Below are 15,374 nucleotides of genomic sequence, written 5' to 3' on the forward strand. Positions count from 1 at the left end.
ACTCCTCTTAAGTTTAGCAGATTCATTACTTCATTTAAAATGAAAAAAAAAAAAAAAAAATCAGCATGTTGAAGTCTCAGATTCCAAGTGATGAGCTGGTAGGTAATTCAGGGACCATCCTGTTCCTTACTGGTGAGCACTTCTGTGTGCAGTGGCCCACTTCTGCCCAGGCGGGACTTGCTTCCGTTTCCAGGCATTGCAGTGGGCTGTCATTTACCCATGACTTCTGGGACTACATTTTCTAGCCCTCACCGCTCTCCATCCCATCCCTTCCAGTGGTCTTTTAGTGTTTCTTTACTGGGTTGTGTTATTTTTGTATCTTTCTAGAGACAGTGTCAAAAAGAGACTTCTCTGTCCAGCCTCCTAATCTTCCTCTCACCTTCCATGGCGTCCTGAAGCCCTTCCCTGGGTATCCGTGTTACTCCTTCCTCTAGTTTGCTGTTGCTTCCTATACCCACACACACATAATGACCCACACATACATCATGACTCACACGTACATAATGGCTGTTTCTTTATGGGCATAGTGAATAGTATAACTATCCCCCGCCTAAAAATTATGTAACTGTAGAAAAGTCAGTTTCACTTCCTGTAAAGTCTGCTTCCTAGAGCCTCAGACTTGGGATAACACCACTAACTAGGATGAGGAATTGGGAATTCAGTCAGCATATCTTAGAGGTTCTTGTTAGTGCTTTTCAAAGAACACAGAAGTGGTGTAATGATCACGTTCATTGTGTTGCAGCAGTGTTTGCATATAAAATAGTTTTAATGGTCCTTAAAACTGTTTATTGGCTTTTGCTCTTAAGTAAGTTAACTTTTCCCTTATTTACACTATAAATTTGCTGAGCTAGCCCCTTCCAAATATAAACCAACACCCTACCCACCATTACCGCCCCTCCACACACAAGCCTAGCCCTGCTAATACTCTCAACAGCTCCTAATTATAATTAACTCTAAGCTTAAGGCACACACCAAATCTCCCTACTAACGAGGCAGCCCCCTTGCAGCCGGCTCCTCTTTCTAGGGGCTGGTAATTGGAGATAATGAGCCAGAATCTGCAGAAGCTTCCCAGGCTCCCTTCCTCCTCTCTTCTGATCTTCATTCAACAAGTATGTATTGATCTGCCATGTGCCAGGCACAGTCATTCTTTCAGCAGATATTTGCTGAGTGCCTGTTACACACCACGCACTATTCTAGGTGTCAGCGACAGAGCAGGGAACAAAGCAGACGGGATGCTGTGCTGGTGTCGTGCTGCACCTTCTTGTGGGCAAGACAGGAGCAATTGCTGAGTGCAGGGTGTAACACCCATGTTAGGAGGTGAGGTGAGCACAGGGCAAGGAAAATGAAGCAGGGAATGGAGATTGGTCAGGGTGGGTGATGTTTTTAGATTGTGGTCAAGAAAAGCCTCCCTGAGGGGATGAGATGCCAACCAGGACTTGAAACAGGTGAGAAGGCGGAGGAGTGTGTCCGCCCAGGTGGCCGGTACAGCAGGGAAGGCTGTGCTGCAGGACCATAGGGAGTGGGGTGCAGGCAGAGGTGGGAGATGCAGGGACTCTGGGGTTACCACAGGAGCAAGAGCTGACAGAGCCCCTGCCCTCCTGAAGCTGACGGTCCTGGAAATTTCGTGGGGGAGAAGGGGGTGATATAAGTGATTACAAAATAAAATTCAAGTTAAGGACACAGAAGGAGTTAACATGGTACCATGAGAACTCACAACGTGGGGACTGAGTGAGGAGGTATGGGAAGGCCTCCCCGAGGATGGGAAACAACTGAACAGAGGGGACAGAGCAGGGAGGATGCTGCAGAATTGGGAGGGGGGTCATGTGAACAGACTCTGTCATGCTGGGGAGCCCCTTGGGTCTGAAGAACTGAAGGAAGGCTGGGTGGCTGGAGCTGGAAGGACAGGGGTGGGAGTTGGGCTAGAGAAGGAGGGAGGTGGAAGCCAGACCTACAGAGCCTTCTGGGGCAGGTTGAGGACTTTTGTCTTTATTATAAGAATAAGGGAAACTTCATTAAAGGGGTTGGGGAGGTGTTAATAAAATTTCATTGGAAAATTTAGATCTGACTGCAGAGAAAGTAGGTTCGAAAGGGACAGCTGAGGAATTTCCAGTAGCCCGAGTGTGACACGATGATGATGTTGGCTAGAAAGAAAATAAGTAGATGAATTCAAAAGAAGTAATGGACCCAACCGAAAGATGGATGGGAGACAGGGTGAGGAAGACAGGAGAGCCAGAGATGACTCCTGCATTTCCGACTTACTGGAGGATGAATGGTTAGATGGATGGTGGGCAGTTGAGCAGGTAGACACATGGAAGGATGGATGGGCCATTCCCTTCCAGTATTATCCAGGATGGATAATACTGGAAGGGAACCAGCTGTGGAGAGGAGCTCAGGTTGGCATGAGATCAACAGCAGCTTATGAGTTCGATTTGGGGACATATTGAGATGCTTTGGAAACATGCAAATGAGAAGCCAAGCAGACAGTTCTGTAGACTGCTGTGAAATCTGAAAGAGAGGGGTCTTGGCTGGATTATAAATCAGTGACCCATTTCATGGGTCATATGGGTGGTGGTAGAAGCCATTGGCAGGAGGAGGTGATCTGTGGAGGGAGCAAGGAGGGCATAGAGAGCCCAAGACCCAGCTAAAGGGGCTTTAATAACGGGCGGTCCTGAGACAGAACTGCTCAGCGGTGCAGGGAGCACTGTCTCATGGAGAGAAGGGGTGCTGTTAGTGTCCTGTTGGTAGATCTAGTAGATCTAGTACAGCAGAGACTCTGATGTAGTGCTGAGGACACGAGGTCCCTTCTGAGGTGGGTTACCATGCCCTCCTACTCCATTTCCTAACAACGAGGTGTAACTAATCAGCGACTGGAACTTTGGACCTACCCCAGATTCTTCTAATCAGTGAGCCAATCTTGGTTGCTCACATTGAAGGCTTCACTTTTCTAACATTTTGTTTTATAGCAGTGTGCTTCTCTCTGCTAATTGAGTGACTCCAACAGTGTCTTTGAAGGGAGGGAACCAGAGTTTAGTTAGGTAAGAATGGACTGGCAGAGCGAGCTTTTGGCATTAAATTCAGGTGGGCATGAGCAAGAGAGAAGCAGATGGACACAATATGTTTAGGAAGGCATAGGGTAAAATAAATAAATCCCTGCCAGGATACTGAAGAATAAAGAGAGCTCTGACACAGGGATTAGTCAGTCAGAAAAAGAGTTAGAAAACAAGGCAAGACCCACATGAAACCAACAGGAAGAGGAGAATTCATATGGAGCCACCGTCATCGAACTCAAACTTCCTGCTCAGAAGCTGCATGGCAGAGCTGGGAACCAGGTGGAAACAAGCAGGGAGACTGCACTGGAGGTGGCATCCCACTGGGTAAGGCGCCAAGCACTTCCTGAGTTGCAGGCACACTGGGTCTCCTGCAGATCCTACCTTGAAACAAGCGCAACAGCAATCCTCGGCCCAAATGCAGCCACGGGAGGAGCAAATCCATTGTTTGCAGAAATCAATTGTAATTAAAATTAATTTCCAGCCTTCTCTCAGAGGCTAAATGTTACCTTGATCATTGTGATTCCAATTTACCTTATATATGTCACCAGTATGTAGCAGAGACAAAGAATTGGTTAGAGGTGAAAGATTATCAGTGATATACTCCATTTCTGCCACTGTGGGAATATCTAATCACACACAAGTTAAAATTGCATGACTATTGCCAATATCCGTCATGTTTAATATGGAAGTGTTAAAATATTTGAAGTTACTTAGAGATGTTTTTAAACGTGATGTTACCTGATGGAAAGGGTGGAAATACCATGTTTTACAGACTTAGGGTGGGGCATAGACCTGCCCTAAATCTCACATCACCCCAGTCCAATGCATGCCTATGTACACGGGGGGAAAACCTCAGCGGATTATAATTCTTCAACGCTAAGCAGTGGTTTGTTGTGACAAGGTCTTTATGTGCCTGTTTCTTACCCAAAAATATCTGCTTTTCTCTGTTTCATCTAGTAAAGGCTTTTTTTGAGAGATACGAGAGGAATAGCAAGTAGTTTTTATGCAGATGGAGTTTCTCAAAGTGGCAGAGTTTGTTACATTTCTTGATGGGGTAACATTGAGTTGTGATTATGATATAAACGTAAGTTTAATTTTGATCATATTCAAGTCATGCATGGCAAATAGATTTTTCTCCAATTCATACACATTAAAGAAACTTTATACACTGTGGAAAACTTGGGGAACATATCTCAGAATCTCACCATCCGGATTAAAACCCTGCTAACATTTTTTTTCTGTTTCATTCCAGTCTTCTTATTTTTCTACCTCTTGAAGCTATTGACTTAATTTTTTTTTTTTGCTCTTTGTTTTTCAATGAGGATAGATGTGTTATTCTCTTTCTGATTACAAAGATAATATAAACCTTATAGACCGTTAAAGTAGCACATAAAATCATAAAGATGATAATAAAAATCACTCCAGATTTTATCCCCTGCAGAAACCTCATTCTTCCAGTTATCCCACTGTGCATACCTACACATACACCAATGCATTTGATTATTTCATGTAAATAGACTCTTATTAGACATGCTGCCTTGTAGCCTGCTCCTCTTCACTCTGTAATATGTCCCAGAGATCTTTCCAGGTAAATAAATTAAAGGCCTAGTAATCCTTTTGAATGATTTTATCAGATTTTTTTGCTTGTTTGCCTACCATTCTTCAGTCTCTTGTTTATATCATTGAATGGTTACCAAGGTAGTGTTAGGAAAAAAACGTCTGTTTTAGAAAAGCAGTCCTTGGTGTGGATTCACTGGTGAGGGAAGCAACTAGAGGCAGAAATGAAATAGTGCAGATGAAAATGATCAGGTCTTGAATTAAGTCATTGGCACTAATAAGACAAGTGATAGCTAACTTTCACTTACTTCTTATTGTATACCAGCTACTTACTAATGATTACTTATATTAACTCACTTAATCCTCACAAATATAGGCAGTATTGTTATTCCAGTTTTACAGTTGGGGAAACTGAGGCACAGAGAGGTTAAATAACTTGTCCAAGGCCACACAACTAGAAAGCAGCAGAACTGAGATTCATACAGGGATTCTGGCTCAGGAGCCCGGGATCCTAACCTCCATGCTCCACTACACAGAAATAGGGATAGGTTGTTGAGCAGATACCAAGAGACTAAAATGTAGGAGTTATTGAAGAGCATTTAGCATGTCTTCAAACGTTTCTCCCGTTTCCTTTTTAAAAGGATCTCCAGCTCCTCTTCCCTGAAAGATTGGCTGCTTCCAGTTTTCAGTTCTGCCCTGCTCTGCTGTTCCCCAATGAGCATACTGGCTCTTTGTGCTTTGAAGATTTTATTGGTAAACTTCAACAAGGATGTTGCTTTTATTCACAGAAAAGGGGTAATTTTTTTTTTTTTTTTGGACAGAGTTTCACCCTTGTTGCCCAGGCTGGAGTGCAATGGCGCGATCTCGGCTCACTGCAGCCTCTGCCTCCTGGGTTCAAGAGATTCTCCTGCCTCAGCCTCCTGAGTAGCTAGGATTACAGGCGCGCATCACCACGCCCGGCTAGTTTTGTATTTTTGGTAGAGACGGGGTTTCTCCATGTTGGTCAGGCTGGTCTCGAACTCCCGACCTGAGGTGATCCACCCATCTCAGCCTCCCAAAGTGCTGGGATTACAGGCCAGGCGTGAGCCACCGTGCCAGGCAGGGTAATTTTTTTTAAAGGGGAACAAACTGTACTGTGTTCCAGGCACCTGATAATACTATGCATTATCTTATTTGGTCTTCCCAAAACTCCTAGGAAAGTAGCCCCTTGTCACCCCTTTCTACAGATGAAGCTCAGCAGGACTCCAAATTTGTGCAGATGCATGTGAGTTGTAGAGCCAGCATCAAATCATGGTCTTGGACACCAAAGCCCCTGTTAGTTTCATTTCCTGCAAAGTGTGAATGTGAAATGGCTTTGGAATAATCAAGGAAAAGCACCCATGTTGGCAGAGAAATACAGATGGTAATTAAAAACTACAGCTCAGGTCTTCTCAAACTTACAGGCTGTGTCCCCCAGAAATACCAAGTCCTCATAGTCTTGACCCCATGGCTTTCATGGTTAGTAATTGACCTGTTGTTAACCACAAAACTGATTGAATTCTACAGATCTTATGCCTAGGCAGTTGAGGTTTCCAAACTTTTTCCTCCCTTCAACCCCAATGGCTAGACCCTGGCCCTGAGAGAGGGCCCCTCCCAGCTGGTAAGCCTTCAAAACAAACCTGCAGAACAGGGCTCATCAGTGGAAAATTGGCATTTCTTTGGATTCTTTGTCTGAGTGACTGCCACATTTTGCCAGATGCCAGAAATGTCTGTGAGGCATTTCCTCATAAAAATTTAATATGATTTAGCCTCAGGAGTACCCTAAGGAATAACTGAGTTTTCCTGAAAGAATGGTTGATACATATTTGTCTTTGTAATTGGCATCTGAGTCAAGGTGAATGATATTTCAAGAACATATGGTGAGGGGCATCCATATACTGACGTATTTGCCCCAACAGTCTATATCTGTTGTTTTCATAGTCATCTGAGAGCTTTGTTTGAAAGAGGACGCATAAGAATCTGCAGTTTCTCTGCCAAGTCATTCTTAGATGTCCAAGCAGCAGAATATGGGGGAGTTGGAAGAGCCAATCATTTCACTTCTTTAGCTTTTACATTCACTGACTTAATGTGAGTGATGGTGATACTTTCCTATTTTTTGTATTCTGGAAGACAGAGGGATTGACTTGAGAAGTGCTGACCTGTTTCAGCCAGGAAGTGCAGTCATGTGATGATCAGCCTGCTGCTCTCCATGGCAGAACACATGTCCTGCGTTCTCCACCCCAACTGGACCCTTTCTAGAGACTTACCCCACTCTCACTGCTAACACAGGTATCTCCTGGGCTTGAGGTGGATTCACTTATCAGTGTTCACCTTATTTTATCACTAAAACAAAAATACTTCATAAACAACATAATGTATGACTGTTGTCCTCTATTAGATAGTTATAGAGGCCAGGCGTGTTGGTTCACACCTGTAATCCCAGCACTTTGGGAGGCCAAGGCAGGCAGATCACCTGAGGAAAAGGAGTTTCAGACCAGCCTGGCCAACATGGTGAAACCCCATCTCTACTGCAAATACGGAAATTAGCTGGGCATGGTGGCAGGTGCCTGTAATCCCAACTACTCAAAAGGCTGAGAGAGGAGAATTGCTTGAACCCAGGAGGCAGAGCTTTCAGGGAGCCAAGATCACGCCATTGCACTCCAGCCTGAACAACAATAGTGAAACTCTGTCTCAAAAAAAAAAAAAAAAGAAAGAAAGAAAAGAAAGCTATAGAGTCACCGTCACCCCTGCCTTGATTTCATCAGGGAAAGGGAACTCACCATCTCAGGAAAATGTGCCTAGCAAAAGAATTCACAGGGCTCTAGGCTGCAAGTCCATGAATGCCCTTTCCTAGGATATCAGGGACTACAGTGGAACATGAGGAGCTATTATACAAGGGAGGGATGGAAAAATTGGACTTTTTTTATTTTTTGAAAAATACACATAAAATTTACCATCTTAACCATTTTTAAGTTCAGTGCCATTAAGTAGTGTTAAAAGAAAAACTTTAGACAAATTAAATTTAGCCAGGTTTATTTGAGCAAAGACCAATTCATGAGTCAGGCAGCCCTCAGAAACAGAAGAGGTTCAGAGAGCTACACCTACAAGTGTGAGTGGCAGGCTTTTATAGGCCAAACAGAGAAGCAAAGTAGAGAAATCACCCAATTGGCTACAGCTAGGCATCTGCCTTATTTGAGCATGGTGCGATGAGTTGGGAGTTGGCTGCCTGATTGGTTGAAACCTTTCCTGTTTTATGTATTCCCTAGCACATGGTCCAATAGAAATAAACTATGAAATATAAACGCAAGCCACATGTATAATATTAAATTGTCCTTAAATCTAATAGCCACACTAAGTAACAGAAAAAGAAATAAATTACTTAAGTTTAGTAATATATTTTCTTAAATCTAATATGTCCTAAATGTCAACTTTTCAACCTGCAGTCAGTATAAAAAATATAAATGAGGTATTTTACATTCTTTTTATCATACTAAATATTCCAAATTTGATGTGTATTTTACACTTACAGCACAATTAGGATTAGCCTCATGTGGCTAACAGATATATTAGACAGTACAGATCTAGACAATATAGTTACATTTTGCCTGGCTTTTAACTTTAGATAAGTAAAGGTATGTAACATATATCTGTGTTATCCAGTATTGTAGCTACTAACTACATGTAATTGTTTAAATTCACTAAAATTAAATGAAAATTTCAGTTCCTTTGTTACTCCAGCCACATTTCATGTGCTCAGTAACTAGTGTGGCCTTTGTACCGGTGAGCACAGATATAGAATGTTTCCATCAGCACAGCAAGTTCTACTGGACAGCATTGGTATATACTCTTCTGTGTATTGCTTTTTTTGTTGTTCAACTATGTTTGTATGATTTGTTCAAGTTGTATGCAACTGTAGCTTGTTCATTTTCATTACTAAATAGCATTCCACTTTATTAATATGATTTATGTCTCCCTTCTGTTGATGGACATTTGGATTGTTTATAGTTTTGTCAGTTGTAAACAATATTGCTTCAGTATGTTTCAAGATGCACACAGTATCCATTTCCTCATGGCTGGGTCATAGGTCGTGGATGTCTTCAGCTTTACTAAATAGCAAATTGTTTCTCAAAGTGATTGTACTAATTTTCATTTCCACCAGCAGCATCTGTGAGTTTATATTATTCCACATCCTCACCTGAACTTGGTGTTCAGACTTAAATGTTTTGCCTTTCTAGTGGGTATGTGATGGTATCTCACTGTAAGCTGGGCTTTTTTTCACTTACTCATAAAAATAAATGTTTACTGATTATATATTTATCAATATGTAGTTATTTATACTATTATTTTCATAGAAGCGTGCACACGGGAGGTGAAGATGAATATAAGACACAGCTCCTCTTAAATAGTTATTGTTTTTATAGAGACAGGGTCTTGCTTTGTTGCCCAGGCAAGTGCAGTGGTGTAATCATAGTTCACTTCAGCCCCAAACCACTATGCTCAAGGGATCCTCCTGCCTCAGCCTCCCTAGGACTACAGGTGTGCATCACCATGCTAGGCTAATTCTTTTTTTAATTTTTATTTTTTATAGAGACAAGGTCTCTAAAAATAATAATTAAAATGTCATGTTGCCTAGGCTGGTCTTGAACTCCTGAGCTCAAGCTATCCTCCTGCCTCGGCCTCCCAAGTAGCTTGGTCTGCAGGCATATGCCATCACATCCAGCTAAAGTATTTTTGATCTGTAGGAGAAATAAGTCATGTCTATAGATAACCATATATAAGAGCACCAAAAAGTGAAATCAAAGGACTATTGACATTTAAGGAAGGAGAATTTATACCCAACCACCTACTCCATATCTCTATTCAGATGGTAAACACCTCAGATTAAATATATCCAACACTGCATGCCTCATTTCCATCACCAGCCCCAAGCTGGCTTTTCTCCATGGTTCACATCTTAGTCGATGGCACCATCTTCTGCCCTATTTCTCAGGTCAGAATCCTAGAAGTCAACATGATACCTCTTCTCATCCACAATAAGTGAACTGATCATTGTGGTCAGTCCTACCACCTAAATACCCCTCAGATTCGGCCCTGTCCAATAGCCCTCTCTATGCTAAGCTGCCATTGATTCCCCAGGACTGTTGCAGTAGCCTCCCCATTGTCTCCCCACACCCACCGACCCAACTGGAGCCCTTCCAGTTCGTCCTCAACAATAGCGGGCATCTGATGAAATGAAGCACGCCCCCGCCTGTGGCTTCCTGCGGTGCTCAGGATGAAGGTCCTAATGACCTGGCCTTTCCTCCTCTCTGTTCTCATTTCCCACCACTCTCTTCCCTGGCTTCTGACAGCACATTCTCCACACCAGCCTTCTTTGGTTTCCTGAACATACTAGATCCTTCCTACCTCCTGGCCTGAACACACATTGTCTCCTGGACTTGGAATTTAGGAGTTCTGCCCTCTCTACTTTCTATCTTCATGGTTTGAGCTTCAGCGTCCCTTTATTAGGGAATTGTTTGCTAGCTCTTCAGAGTAGGTCAGGACCCATGCCATTCACTCTCATAGCAAACTGTCCTTTCCAACTTAGCACTTATCAAAATCGTATTTAAGTCGTTATTTAAGCAATGACTGTTAAATGTGTTTTCCATTGCCTTAAGTCCCATGAACTCAAGCACCATAAATCTAACTTGTTTACCACTACATATCCCCAACACTTAGCATGGTGTTTGGCATATAGCAGATACTCAAAAAATCACTGAATAAATGAGAAGACCTTACTGAGGAGGGGACATGTGAGTTGAATACTGAAAAATTGGCAGAATTTGGACAGTTAGAGATGGGCAGGAATGATTAGGTAAGAGATTTCTGGAAGATGAAACAGCTCAGTATTCTGACAATATTAGACAAGCCTGTATTAAAACTGAAATTTAGGCTGGGCGTGGTGGCTCACGCCTGTAATCCCAGCACTTTGGGAAGCTGAGGCGGGTGGATCACCTGAGGTCAGTGGTTCAAGACCAGCCTGGTCAACATGGTGAAAACCCATCTCTACTTAAAATATAAAAATTAGCCAGGCGTGGAGGTGTGTGCCTATAATCCCAGCTACTCAGGAGGCTGAGGCAGGAGAATCACTTGAACCCAGGAGGCAGAGGTTGCAATGAGCCGAGGTCACGCCATTGCACTTTAGCCTGAGCAAAAAGAACAAAACTCTGTCTCAAAAAAAAAAATTAAAAAAATCTGAAATTTAAAAAGGCACTGTGGACCTATTCAAGGTATCTTGGATGATCCTGGACCACCACCCATTCATTAGCATGGGGAAGAGTTCAATCCTTGTTGCTCACTTGCTGTGTATTAGGCAGGGCCCCGCACATGGGACTGCAGCCTGTGCCTCTGTGCTGTGAATGGAGTCTTTTGGAGTTAGGCATGTGGCCTTGGAGAAAGGTACTCTTAGGGATGTTCAGACTGTATGTAACACTGTCTTTGACCACAAGACATTATAATCTAGTAGAATCAATAAAAGAAAAAAGATACTACCATGTATATAAAGGCAAAACCCATCTCATTCTGTTAGGAAGTCAGCTGTACATGTGTCTTACAGGTTTCCCCATCCTGAGGGGAGTAAGGGCAATTGAATCTGGAGAAGTAGCAGCCAAGTTAAATTTTGAGGTGTGGGTAAACTGAACTGTAGGAGATGATGGTAAAACTCTATTTCAAAGGCTCTGTTGATAGGAAATGGGAATTCAGTCTTGGTGGAGATTGACGTCCCTAAAGAGAACCTTCCAGAATAGCCTGAGCAGCCCATGGGTGGTAAATCACAGGGAGTGAGCAGCACTCATCATGAGGTGCTCAGAGAAATAAAGCACAAAATAGAGGGGAGTCTGACGAGGGGGTACAACAGATCTTCGAGACAGGCCTGCTTAGATTGCAAGGTTCTAATGCGGTCAGTTGCCTGCCTTTTGAAAACCTGCCCAGGGAAAGCCCAAGTATCCAGAAAGATGAACCTGACCTCCCTTCAGAGGAGTTGACGAAAGCCCGGTGTGTGTGGAGTAGCCGTGATTCAGTTCTAGGGTGCATCTTTCATTCTTGAAGTTCAAATGGCATTGCCAGTGCTTGTGGCACCCTTCTGTGCAGTAGTTGCGTGTAGGCACTGGCTCTCCTAAGATACACAAAAGCCATAACAATCTACACATGTCCAGTGCACCAGCTCACCTCCCCCAAACCGCCAACAGTGGAAAACATATATAGGGAGCCACTGGTTTTAAGCAGCAAAACGTGTCCTAGGAAATTGGTTCTTAAAGCAGATCTCCATGAGGAAACATTCTGACTGCCAATGAGTCTGTTCCTGGGGTTGCTGTTATCTGCTTGGACATCATCTATAAAAACAGCAGGAAGAAAAATATGAGTGTACATTACATAGCCCATGATAATAATAACTGACATCTATCCATCGCTTCCTATTTACCAGGCTTTATTCTGATCTCTATATGTGTATTATTTTGATGCTCACAGTAATCCCACAAGGTAGGCACTCTTCATCTCCATTTTACAGCGAAGGAAGCACAGAAGGATTAAGTAACTGGCCCAAAACCACACGTGAAAGATTCTAACCCACCAGCAGCAATTCTCACCCACCAGCAGCGATTCTCACCCACACACTCGACCCCAGAACTTGCTCATCCCATAGTCTCCTTTGAGCAGAGCAGGAAGACACGACCTCCTCTCAGCTTTTCTCCTTCTCTGGCCCAGCTTGTCACCGCATTCCAGATAAACTTATTGCACCTCAACTAATGGTGAGGCACTGACATGAAATAATGTGACTACCTGTCATGAAGTGGAAAGCCCCATCAAGGAAGGAAGTTTAGAAAATTGACACCGATTTCCTTCTGCCTGTGCTATTGACAACAAACAAAACATCTACTCGACAGGAAGTTAAACTCCAGAAACCAATATGAAATTTTGACTTTCACCCATTAGCATTTCAAGGAATGGGTCTAGGTCAATACTTGCTCCAGTGACTGGGGATAAAAGGGTCTGTCATCTGCCGCTCCCCTGGCTTTTATCTCAAAAGCTGTGGGCTTCATTTCTTACCACTAACCCAAAAGAAATGTTGCGTAAAGTTAGCGTCAGAAAAAGGCAGTAGCAGTTTAGAAGCAGGGTTTCCCACTGCTCCAGCAACATTGGAAGTGAAGTTTTGCAAAATGTTCTTATTAGGGCCCCCTGTGCTTTCCTTTCAGGGCAGCTGGCTTTTATCTGTTCTGAATACTGAGTTTTAGCATACAGTTTAATTGGAAGGAAGGGTCCCTCTGCTAAAAGGAACAGTAATTTAGGTAAATACATTTTAAAGGACATATATTTTCAAAAAACAAAAATGCACTTTTTATTTCTTCGAAAGTTATTTTGGGGGTAAATCTGCTACGTTCCAGGCTCTAATCTAAGGGCCAGGGACACAGCAGTGATCAGTGCAGGAAAATTCTGCCCTTACGGTGCTATTAGCACATCCTTTCTTTTTTTTAATTTTTAATTTTTAATTTCAGTAGGTTTTGGGGAAACAAGTGGTGTGTCTGGCTACATGAATGAGTTCTTTAGTGGTGATTTCTGAGATTTTGGCACCCATTACCCAGGCAGTGTACATGGTACCCAATGTGTGGTCTTTCCTCCCTCACCCCCCTTCTCCCCCTTTCCCGAGTCCCCAAAGTCCATTGTATCATTCTTATGCCTTTGCGCCCTCTTAGCTTAGCTCCCATTTATGAGTGACAACATACGAAGCACATCCCTTTTTAAAATATGGACTTGGGGCCAGGTGCTGTGGCTCACACCTATAATCCTAGCATTTGGGAGGTTGAAGCAGGAGAACTGCTTGAAGCCAGGAGTTTGAAACCAGTGTGGACAACATAGCCAGGCCCCATTTCTGAAAAAAATTAAGGTAACAAATAAAATACAATATACATTTTCAAGGAAATAATTGAGATACATCAATAGTATTTGCAGGTAATTTTTTTTACTCTGGAAATATTTAAATATAGCTAATTAATGCCATAAATATGAGCCCTCTATAGTACTTATGTGTCAATTTGTGTTTTCATTGAATCCTGGACACAGCCCACTTTGAGGCGAGTAGTGTCATCCCCTTCTCCAGATGAGGAGGCTGAAGCCTGGTGCCCTTACTGCCTGGCCTGTGGTCGCATGATGGATGGTGACAGCTTTGCTCTTGCTGGCTGATGCCTGCAGATACAGATAGGACTTAGGGAACTCACCAGTGACTAAGGCTAGGATCACATCTGCACATCCCAGAAGCCTGCACTGTGAGTTTGTAATCATCATTTGTCAAGTTGGATGTCACAGCCTTCAACATCTCAGGGTTTGTATGTGATTTAGTGAAGTTGCTCAAACTTGCAATCCAAGATCTACTTATGTTTGTGGTTCACAGGATTGTATGTAAAAGTGTCAAACCTTTGTCAATGCTTTAGGCCCATCAATGATCAAAGAATAAGTTAATGAGATTTACTGTAAAATGTAAAAAAATATAAATCCTTCCCAATTTTAATAGCAAAATAGGAAGAGGAGGGTGTGTAGTATTTAATTCTTCATCTTAAAGCAGAGTGTATGTGGGTGATCTCTATGTAATATGCTTACATTCTGGGGCTCAGCACCACCTACCAGATTGCTTTTGTTAATCGTTATTTTCTGTCCCTTTTCCTTTGCAGACGATCATTCCCGAGTGAGGCTGCAGACAATAGAAGGAGACACAAACTCAGACTATATCAATGGCAATTATATCGATGTATGTATTTTATTATTTTTTAATTGATATATAATAGTTGTACATTTTGGGTGCTATGTATGATATTTTCATACATGTATACAATGCATAATGATTAAATCAGAGTCTAAAACTCAGTAAACCCAGCCATTCTGACATGTACCAGTTTGTGTGTCTGCTGTACAATTGGACATACATTGGGCTCAATCTAAAAGCAAACACATGAATATTACCCTGCACACCACAGAACTTAACAGTGAAGACACGGTCACTCCTTTTCTCATGGCAGCCCATTTGTTGGTGAATTTCTCTGTAACATTCTATGCTTTCTTTGCCATCTCATGCTTATGTGGACCAAGAAAATGTTATTTCCATTTTTTTGTCAACAACTCGTATTATTCGACACTTAAAAACTCTGTTTGCATATTAATGGGACAAAACTCTCTAATTCCTAATACGGTGATCTGCAATCCCTTGTCATCACTGCACTTTTAAGTAGTCTTCAAAGTAGTCTGCATCTGTTCACCAGGACTTCTAATGCAAGCAAGACATGTCATTAAATATGTAGGCTGTTTAATTATTGAAGACTGCCTCTTTGTTCATTCTGCGTCATGTTAACTTAATGTTTTACATTAGAATAAATTCTTTAGGAGACAGCATGTTTTCAGTTGAAAGAATGAATGAAATCAAAAGTAGACTGAAAAATCAAGGGAAAGTTGCTGTTACCTCCAAGGCCCGCATTTACATTAAACAGATTTCTGCTCCCTTGTGGTTCCTAAGGCATACTCTGTGCTTGGCCATCACACTATTGCTTAGTCTATCTATCAATAATTCCATAGACAGGATTGATCCATATATATGGTTTTGCTTCTGGATTGAATATTACTGAGATGCTACTAAAAGTAAATAGCATCACAATCTCTAAGAAAGTTATCTAAAAATAACTATGAGAATGTTATGTTTAGTGCTAATTAGACAGATTTGACATTTTCAGT

General features: G+C 42.3%; 1 protein-coding gene across 18 annotated transcripts in view; it reads left to right on the top strand.

Moving 5' to 3' along the window:
• Positions 1 to 15,374, top strand: part of PTPRM (protein tyrosine phosphatase receptor type M) — an 834,094-nt gene that overhangs the window by 727,996 nt on the left and 90,724 nt on the right. For all 18 annotated transcript variants that reach the window (XM_055238011.2, XM_055238031.2, XM_055238021.2 and 15 more), the window contains one exon: positions 14,324 to 14,400. In XM_055238011.2, the coding sequence (XP_055093986.1) occupies positions 14,324 to 14,400 (77 nt within the window). The remainder of the gene's footprint in view (positions 1 to 14,323; positions 14,401 to 15,374) is intronic.

The sequence above is a fragment of the Symphalangus syndactylus genome, chromosome 1 (genome assembly GCF_028878055.3).
Source record: "Symphalangus syndactylus isolate Jambi chromosome 1, NHGRI_mSymSyn1-v2.1_pri, whole genome shotgun sequence".
In the NCBI taxonomy this organism is placed as follows: domain Eukaryota; kingdom Metazoa; phylum Chordata; class Mammalia; order Primates; family Hylobatidae; genus Symphalangus; species Symphalangus syndactylus.